This window comes from Triticum aestivum, chromosome 2B (genome assembly GCF_018294505.1).
Source record: "Triticum aestivum cultivar Chinese Spring chromosome 2B, IWGSC CS RefSeq v2.1, whole genome shotgun sequence".
NCBI classification, from domain to species: Eukaryota; Viridiplantae; Streptophyta; class Magnoliopsida; order Poales; family Poaceae; genus Triticum; species Triticum aestivum.
The window spans coordinates 576,621,341-576,631,692 of NC_057798.1; the positions used below are offsets into that span (position 1 = coordinate 576,621,341).

Genomic DNA, 10,352 nt, shown 5'->3' on the forward strand with positions numbered 1-10,352 from the left:
TAGTGCAGCAGAGGCAAACCACTGCATCTGCAAGATACTGCTTGGCGCATGCATTTCCGAGCAGTTGGGAACCACTCCAGCTCGGCCACTCCCACAAAGCCCGAACCCAAACCACAACCCTCCCAACCTCTACACAAACTTCTCCACTCTATGATAGTCGTCTCTCACTCATTCGCACCATACCCAACTCATCCCAACAGGCAGCAGGGCATCCCTGCCTCTATAAAATCCGCCGCTGCCACCGCAAACCAATCAAATCAAACACAAGCACCTTTCATCTCATAAACCCCATCAAGAAACCCCGCCTTCTCCTCTCCTCCTCCCGCGTCCGACGATCCTCACGCAAGCACCGAACATGAGCACCAGCGAGGCCGCCACTGTCATCCCCGTTTACGACGTCGCCCCCGGCCAGGGAGCGCCCTCCAAGGCCCCCGCGGCCGCGGCCGTGCCTCCGGCTGCTGCCCCAGCCGCACCGCCCACGACAGCGCCGCGCAAGTTCCCCATGCGGTTCTTCAGGCGGAGCGACCGCGGCAGCCGGTGCATGGCGTTCCTCGACTTCCTGCTGAGGATCGCGGCGTTCGGGCCCGCCCTCGCGGCGGCCATCGCCACCGGCACGTCCGACGAGACGCTCTCCGTCTTCACCGAGTTCTTCCAGTTCCGCGCCCGTTTCGACGACTTCCCGGCCTTCCTGTCAGTGCACATCATCGACCGTTCGAATTAAGTTAATGGCGAATGCCGCGCCTCATGTATGCGTTCTTTGCAGGTTCCTCATGGTGGCGAGCGCGATCGCCGCGGGGTACCTGCTGTTATCCCTCCCATTCTCCGCCGTCGTCGTGCTGCGGCCTCAGACCACCGTCCTGAGGCTTCTCTTGCTCGTCTGCGACACGGTAACTGACAAGCCCTTTTCTTCTTCCCGACTCGCTCCAACGGCGCCACGCACATCATGCACGTGACAGGGCGGTTAACCATTGCGATCATGCAGATCATGCTTGGGCTGCTGACGGCGGGGGCAGCGGCGGCGGCGGCCATCGTGGACCTGGCGCACAGCGGGAACGAGCGCGCCAACTGGGTGCCCATCTGCATGCAGTTCCACGGCTTCTGCCGGCGCACGAGCGGCGCAGTCGTGGCCTCCTTCCTCTCCGTCTTCATCTTCGTGCTCCTCGTCGTCCTCGCCGCCTTCTCCATCAGGAAGCGCTGAAACCAGCCTTGCTCCGGCCGGCAGTGCAGCTGCTGCAACCCCGGGCTTTGTTTAATTAACCGTGCCTGTGTTTTTAAATATTGCGTGCATCCTCAGTTTCCTTTCTGCATTTGTGTAATTTGTGCGCATTGGCGAGTAAGTGGCAGTGCACCTGTTAATCTGTACTTGTACTTGTGTTGCTTGGTAATACAAGGTGGTGAGCGATCAACGTGTTCCAAAATGCTCAACTTTTTACTCAATTTTTTTACTAAACTTTTTACTCAACTGACAGCGGAACAATGTTTATGGATTTTTCTTTTCTTTTATAGATAGGTGTGGCTAGGTCTTAGTCGACCGAGACTCAGTTAAGTGGCATAATATACAGGGATAATTGGTTGTATGCCCCTAGTTGGGTCACACTCGGTAGGTTTACCCCTAATTTCTGAAAACAATCGTCCCCGTCCAAACCACTTTGCTTGTCTTATGTTTTTGCCCTTTGACCATTTGACCGTCAATTTAGAAAACTTCATAACAAATTCATACTAACTCAGAAAAACACGAATAAGATATCAAAATGTTCAAAAAAACAATTAGCTCAAAAGAGAATGCCAGTTAGCTCTTAAACTTAATGTCAGCTTCAAAATTTTCACCAAAGTAGCTACGAATAGGTTAAACTCGATAGCTGACCATGTTGTCCGGCCATCTCAAACAACGTTCATGCAAGGAAGGAATATACTCGATGGCGTAGTAATCCTGCATGAGACCGTTCACGAGATGCACCGAAAAAACATGAGTGGAGTAGTATTCAAAATTGACTTTGAAAATGCCTATGATAAGGTTAAATGGTCTTTCCTTCAATAGGCCTTAAGGATGAAAGGTTTCTCCGATAAATGGCATCAATGGATCCATAATTTTGTAACTGGAGGTAGCGTGCCATCAAAGTCAATGATGATGTAGGCCATTACTTTCAGACAAAAAAAGACTGCGACAGGGTGACTCCATGTCCTCAATGTTATTTAACATTGTTGCTGACATGTTGGCCATTCTGGTTGAGCGCGCCAAGCAGGACGGACAGATTGCAGGAGTAGTGCCGCACCTTGTGGATGGTGGTCTCTCTATTCTGCAATATGCCGATGACACAGTTCTTTTTATGGAACATGACCTGGACAAGGCTCGAAACCTGAAACTCTTGCTTTCAGCATTTGAGCAAATGTCGGGTCTTAAAATTAACTTCCATAAAAGCGAACTTTTCTACTTTGGAGAAGCCATTGAGGCGGCGGCCGATTATGCTGACCTGTTTGGTTGCGCACATGGCCATTTCCCGATTAAATACCTGGGAATACCGATTCATTATCGACGTCTCACCATTGCGGAGTGGAAGCATGTAGAGGAGCGGTTAGAGAAACGGTTGAGCAGCTGGAAAGGCAAGCCGCTCTCTGTTGGAGGACGGCTGGTTTTGATTAACTTTGTCCTTACAAATATGATCATCTATATGCTTTCTTTCTTCCAACTCCCAAAAGGGGTCCTGCAAAGACTGGACTATTTCAGATCCAGATTCTTTTGGCAAGGAGACGGGGAAAAGAAAAAATACAGACTAGCCAAGTGGAGTGTGGTTTGTGGGCCGAAAGACCAAGGTGGCCTTGGAATGCATGACCTGCGGGTCAAGAATGAGTCTCTCCTTAGTAAATGGTTGTTCAAACTTCTTACTGAGGATGGTGTTTGGCAAACCATACTGCGCAACAAGTATCTAGGCCACAAGGCGGTGTCTCGGGCATATTGGAAACCTGGCGACTCGCACTTTTGGGCTGGCCTAATGGCGGCAAAGAAACATCTCTTTCGCTTTGAGTCTTTTGCGATAAAGGACGGGTCGGAGATTCGTTTTTGGGAAGACATCTGGCTAGGCGGTGCCACTCTCTGAGAACAATATCCAGCCTTGTACAATATTGCTCGCGATAAAAATAATACTATTGCGCAGGTGCTCAGTTCATCCCCCCCCCCCCCCGAATATTTCGTTCAGGCGGGATTTGACTGGCCCCTGACTTATGTCATGGCATAATCTTTTGTCCCGTCTGGATGCAATTAGCCTGACAGAAGGGCAGGATGTGTTTCGCTGGAACCTTACTACATCAGGGTCTTTTACTGTAGACTCTATGCATTGTGCACTCACGCATTCTGAGGTACCGGTGAGTAATAATAAGAAAAATTGGAGATCAAAGATACCACTAAAAGTTAAAGTCTTCATGTAGTATCTTCATAGGGGAGTTATTCTAACCAAAGACAACCTCGCACGGCGCAATTGGCAAGGGAGTAAGAAGTGTTGTTTTTGTACTCATGATGAGACCATCAGACACCTCTTTTTCCAATGCAACTTTGCACGTTCTACGTGGTCAGTCATCCAAATAGCGTCAAGTTTATATCCGTCCATAAGTGTTGCCAATATTTTTGGTCATTGGTTGGACGGTATTTCAAATAAGTTCAAAACGCTATTAAGGGTGGGAGCGTATGCCTTACTATGGTCGCTTTGGCTATGTAGAAATGATTTTGTTTTTAATGACAAAAATGCTTCTCCTTTGCAGGCTATTTTCCGTTGTACGCACTCGCTTCATATGTGGTCTATGCTACAACGAGCGGAGGTCCAACCGATGTTCAAGGCGGTGTGTACGCGGTTGGAGCAGGTGGCTACAGAGGTTTTTACCCAACATGGGTGGCAGCATAACCTCCGGATCGGTCCATCTCACCTTTCGACATAGGCACAGTGTCGGTCTATAGGACTCTACTATTGCCGATTTGTCGGCTTTTGTTTTCTTCTGGCTGTCAGACTTTTCGTGTTTCGGCTATGTGCATCCTAGTTATACAGAGGCCGGGTGTTGCTCATAATGCTTTGTATCCACTTGATGCTACATTTCTGAGTTAATAAAATCACCCTTTATTGAAAAAGAGAAAAAGTTTAAGCCACTCAAAAAACATGTTAGGGGTGGAGGAAATGGTAGCTCCTATTGGTGCTCACTGCGTCCAATAACATGTGCAACCCACAAGGGACCGCGACTGATCGGCCCTAGCGCAACATTGCAAAAATCCCCAAAATATGGCGTGCTTCCGAGGAACTTGAACTCACAACTACGCACTCCTAAAAGGAAGCTGCTAGCAAATGGTGCTGTTGGCTACTAGTGATTGATAGACAGTGCGGATGTTTAAGAGCTAATGGCAGCGGTAGATTTGAAACCAAAAATGTGAATAAAATTTGAAATTGCAAAAAAGTTTTTGGAAAACACAAACAAACTTTGGAATTTTGAACTTGTTTGAGAAACACGAACAAAATTTGCAAATGTTTTTTTCCAAACTTTGTTGAATTGTTTTGGAACAAAGTATGAAAATTTGAATTATATTTTTCAAAAAGGATAAAAAATGAAATTGTGATTTTTTTAAAAAAAACAAATAAATTACGAAAATTGAACATTTCTCAAAAAAGACCAATTTTTGAATTTCCAAACATTTATCTAAAACGCGAACAAATAATTGGAATTCTCAATCAATTTTTTGTCATAAAGGGAACAATTTTTGAATTTATAAAAAATTGAAGATTTGATTTTTTTAAAGTTTTTTGAATTTATGAAAAAGAATAAAAATAGAAAGATAAGAAAAAACAAAAACCTATAAAATTAAATAAAAGGTCCGCAAAATTTCTAGAAGGTTCCAAAACTAGTAAAGGCCAACAGGAGCCTTCTAAAGGTTCCCAAAACTTGAACAAGAAAGTTTTGTGTACAGTATCGACAACACTTTGACGGAAGATGCGGCAAATAGGAAATTTCGGAGAGAACTGGTGAAGAGTTTGGGCTTACTTAGGAACTGATATGATGCAAATTGCTACGCAAGCTAGGTTGGATTTCCATAAACCCTTCTCTCTGGGGTGGTGTTCACTTCGTGTTGGAATATATGTGAGGAATGCAAGGGATTTTAGGCATGAAATGCCTACTTTCTACAAGTGGAGGTAGGGTTTTGTACATCATATCTTTTTGTTATCACATAGGATTAACTCTAAATTCAAACATGATATGGTGAGATAGGTTTCTTTCTTACATCCTTGATAGGTTACTTTTCTTCTTTTATTTTCTTTCTTCCTACCTCTTTTTGTATATGATGTAAATATTGCTTGTGTATGGGTGAGGTTGTGGGGGTTTTGCCCCACAGTAAACAGTAAAGAAAACAATCAAGGGTAACGTCAGATCTTTTTTTTGAAACGCGGTCCCTTAGGGCCCGATTCATTAAAAAGGTCAAAGAGAGTTGCCCAATTAATTAATAAAAAGCCGGGCAAAAATCGTCACAACACACCCGCAAAAACGAGGCCCACATGGCGACCTGGCAACCCACACAAGAACGCACACACGCCGTCGAGATTGCAATCAAGTGTCATCGTCATCACACCTCAGCGAGGGCGACTCCAACTCCACCATCAACAACCACCGATGTAGCCCTCACCGCAAAGAAGCACCGAGGCCTGCGTCGGCCGATGACAAACAGTCCACCACACGCGCCGACGATCAGGCAGCTCCGACTCTGTCGACGAGCATTGTAGGGGAAAAGCGTTGGGCCTGCTCGAGCCGGTACCGGAACCGACCACCTGTCTCGTGTCATCGTCACCGCAGAGGCACCTCCTCTGCAGCTTCGACTTCAGGAAGACAAGTGAGGCTCGGCAACCCCTCGAACACGCCGGATGAGACCGACTACCAAAGCTCAATAGCAACCCAACTGCACCTGAAGCCACCATCGTTACCACACAAGAAATTGCGCCACATCACCATTGCCAAACGGACAACTGCTGACCGCAATGCCACCAGTGTCCAGCCTATGGAGCACACAAACGAGATCCAATGCTCTTCAAGAAGACGCCACAAAGAAGGAAGCGACGATGTCGACGCTGTCGCCCAACCCAACTAGGCCATAGGCTTTGACCCGAAGAGATGGAACCGAGGGTGTGCAGGGGGTGGACTCCACGGCGGTGCCTCCAAGGAGGTGACAAGACTCGGCAAGCTTTCGCCCAGAGCGCCTTCCAACACCACACCCACACGCATAGGACTGCACCGCTGACCCGCACACCTCGCACGAAGTCATCACGCCATGACTAAGTAGAAGCCACCACAGAGCTGGCTAACGGCCAGAAGACGCCGTCGAGCATGATCCGGCCGAAAATGGCCATATCTGGCATCCCACCGCCGCTGCAAACACCATGGAGGCCACGAAAGGCTGGCACACCGCCAGCTAGTGTGAAGACGAGACACATAGAGCAGGAAGGGAAGGGACGCGCCCGCCCCAACTCGCCAGAGATGAGCGCCCAGGATGAATAACCGGAGCCTGCCGACAAAGAAATCGCGACTGCCACCTCACGGGAGACGCTCCTAGAGGCCACCAAGCCGGATAAGAGCCGTGGGGACGAGTCCCAGAAGCCTATCGATGCCGTTGTCGAGGCCACCGTCCCGCCTGGACCAACCGAGCCGCGCACCCGAAAGGGGAGCGAGCCTCCCCCACCTCAAGCACCCTGCCGCCAGACGAGGAGAAGGACCCTGTCGCACGTCGCGCCCTTCGACCATGCCACACCCTTCGCGACCACGCCGCACCCCCCCCCCCCGACCGTGGCTACCCTCGCCAGAGCAACCGGCGCAAGCGCCGCGTCGAGCTCCCACCGGAGTGGACGGCCTGCACCGCCCCTGCGCGAGCTGGAGGTGGGGACTGGGGAAGGCCCCGCCGCAGCCGAGCGGGTTTCGCCGGACGACGTCCACTGGCGGCGCCGAGGGCAGGAGGGGACGGACGAGACTGCGCTGGCGGCGGCCAAGGTTCTCTCCCTAGCCGCCCGTGGGAGCGACCTGTGGACCGCTGATAACCCACAAGTATAGGGGGTCGCAATAGTTTTCGAGGGTAGAGTATTCAACCTAAATTTATTGATTCGACACAAGGGAAGCCAAAGAATATTTGCAAGTATTAGCAGCTGAGTTGTCAATTCAACCACACCTGAAGATTAATTATCTGCAACAAAGTGATCAGTAGCCAAGTAGTATGATAGTTTTGATAGTAGTAGCAACATCAATAGTAATAGTAGCAGTAGTAACTTAGCAGAAACAATATAAAAGAAATTTGTAGGCATTGGATCGGTGAATTCGTTGGATGATATTCATCATATAACAGTCATAACCTAGGACAATACGGCACTAGCTCTAGTTCATAAATATAATGTAGGCATGTATTCCGTAAATAGTCATAGTTCTTATGAAAAGAACTTGCATGGCATCTTATCCTACCCTCCCGTGGCAGCGGAGTCGTATTGGAAACTAAGGAATATTAAGGCCTCCTTTTAATGGAGAATCGGAACAAAGCATTAACACACGGTCAAATGATACGTCTCCAACGTATCTATAATTTTTAATTGTTCCATGTTGTTATATTATCATACTTGGATGTTTTACAATCATTTTATAGCAACTTTATATCATTTTTTGGGACTAACCTATTGACATGGTGCCCAGTGCCAGTTGCTGTTTTCTGCTTGTTTTTTACATCACAAGAAATCAATATCAAACGGAGTCCAAACGCAGCGAAACTTTTTATGGATTTTTTTGGACCAGAAGACATCTAGTGGGCCATAGAAGTACCGAAGAGTGGGCCCGAGGTGAGCACAAGACACCAGGGTGTTCATGTAGGCCCATACGCGCCCTGATGGGTTTTGCTCACCTTTGTGGCCTCCCGCACCGCCTCTTTTCTCTACAAATACCCAAATATTCCAGAAACCATAGGTGAGTCGAGAAAATCAATTCCAGCTGCTGCAAGTTCCAGAACCACCAGATCCAATCTAGACACCATCACGGAGGGGTTCATCATCCTCATTGGTGCCTCTCCGATGATGCGTGAGTAGTTCATTGTAGACCTACCGGCCGTAGTTAGTAGCTAGATGGCTTCCTCTCTCTCTCTTGATTCTCAATACAATGGTCTCTTGGAGATCTATTTGATGTAACTCTTTTTGCAGTGTGGTTATTGGGATCGGATGAACTTTGAGTTTATAATCAGATCTATGTTTTTATCCATGAAAGTTATTTGAGTCTTTAAATCTCTTATATGCATGATTACTTATAGCCTTGTATTTCTTCTTTGAATCTTTGGTTTAGTTAGGCCAACTAGATCAATTTTTCTTGCCATGGGAAGAGGTGCTTTGTGATGGGTTCGATCTTACGGTGGTTGATCCCAGTGACAGGAGGGGATCCGACACGTATGTATCGTTGCCATTAAGGATAATAAGATGGGGTCTATTTCTACATAAATAGATCTTGTCTACACCATGTCATCGTTCTTATTGCAGTACTCCATTTTTCCATGAACTTAATACACTAGATGCATGCTGGATAGCGGTCGATGTGTGGAGTAATAGTAGTAGATGCAGGCAGGAGTCGGTCTACTAATCTTGGACGTGATGCCTATATAATGATCATTGCCTGGATATCGTCATGATTATTTGAAGTTCTATCAATTGCCTAACAGTAATTTGTTTACCCACCATATGCTATTTTTCTCGAGAGAAGCCACTAGTGAAATCTACGGCCCCCGAGTCTCTTCTTTATCATATTTGCCTTCAAGATATATTTTTATTTTCTTTTATTTTCAGATCTATTAATCCAAAAATACAAAAATACCTTGCTGCAATTTTTATTTATTTATTTTATTTCGCGTTCCCGCGAGATCTATTTATCCAAACTACTATAATTTTACCTATCCTTTTACCCGTGAGGGATTGACAACCCTCTCTAACATCGTGTTGCAAGTATTTGTTCTTTGTGTGCAGGAGCTGTTTACGTGATGTTGTGTGGTTCTCTTACTGGTTCGATAACCTTGGTCTCATCACTAAGGGAAATACCTATCGTTATTGTGCTGCATCATCCCTTCCTCTTTGGGGAAATACCGACGTGGTTCAAGCAAACATCATGAATACATGAACTCCTCAAACTACGGTCATCACCGGAAAGTGTCCCGACTTCTGTCACTCCGGGTTTGCCGGATCATAACACGTAGTAGGTGACTTGTAACACCCACGATGCGGCTAGATCTCCCACGTGTCGAAGCACGACTTAGAGGCATAACCGCATTGTGGTTTTGTCGCAAGAAGGGTCATCTTCACACAATCCCATGTAATGAACAAGAATGGGATAAAGAGTTGGCTTACAATCGCCACTTCACACAAATACTTAAATAAATCATACATCATTCAGAGTACACACATAGTCCGACTACGGATGAAGCCAAAAGAAAAGAAGATAACCCAACTGTTAGATCCCCGATCGTCCCAACTGGGCTCCACTACTGATCATCAAGAAACAAAACATAGCAACGACCAAGGTCTTCGTTGAGCTCCCATCTGAGCTTGGTTGCATCACCTGCACTGGCATCATCGGCACCTGCAACTGTTGTGATAGTATCTGGTGAGTCACGAGGACTCAGCAATCTCAAAACCCGCGAGATCAAGACTATTTAAGCTTATGGGTAGGAAGTGGTAATGAGGTGGAGTTGCAGCAAGCACTAAGCAAATATGGTGGCTAACATACGCAAATAAGAGCGAGAAGAGAGCAACCGGAACGGTCGTGAACTAGCAATGATCAAGAAGTGATCCTGAACTCCTACTTACGTCAAACATAACCCAAAACCGTGTTCACTTCCCAGACTCCGCCGAAAAGAGACCATCACGGCTAGACACGCTGTTGATGTATTTTAATTCGGATCTGGTGTCAAGTTATCTACAACCGGACATTAACAAATTCCCATCTGCCTATAACCGCAGGCACGGCTTTCGAAAGTATATACCCTGCAGGGGTGTCCCAACTTAGCCCATGATAAGCTCTCGTGATCAACGAAGGATATACCATCTCCCAGGAAGACCCGGTCAGACTCAGAATCCCGGTTTACAAGACATTTCGACAATGGTAAAACAAGACCAGCAAAGCCTCCCGCTGTGCCGACAAATCCCGATAGGAGCTGCACATATCTCGTTCTCAGGGCACACCGGATTGTCCAAACTTCCGGTAGGCCAGCCCAGAGTTGCCCCAGGTGGCCACCGGCGGTTGACAGGTTGGACCAACACTCACGACGAGCACTGGCCCGGGGGGGTAAAATAAAGATGACCCTTGAGTCTGCAGAACCCAAG

The 10,352-nt window shown here is 47.2% G+C and overlaps 1 protein-coding gene across 1 annotated transcript; it reads left to right on the forward strand.

Moving 5' to 3' along the window:
- Positions 1-273: 273 nt before the first annotated feature.
- Positions 274-1,406, forward strand: LOC123041695 (casparian strip membrane protein 1-like). The gene is made up of 3 exons (XM_044464275.1): positions 274-690; positions 764-887; positions 983-1,406. The coding sequence occupies exons 1-3, from the start codon at positions 356-358 to the stop codon at positions 1,196-1,198; spliced, it is 675 nt and encodes a 224-aa protein (XP_044320210.1). The 5' UTR covers positions 274-355; the 3' UTR covers positions 1,199-1,406.
- The last annotated feature ends 8,946 nt before the right edge of the window (positions 1,407-10,352 follow it).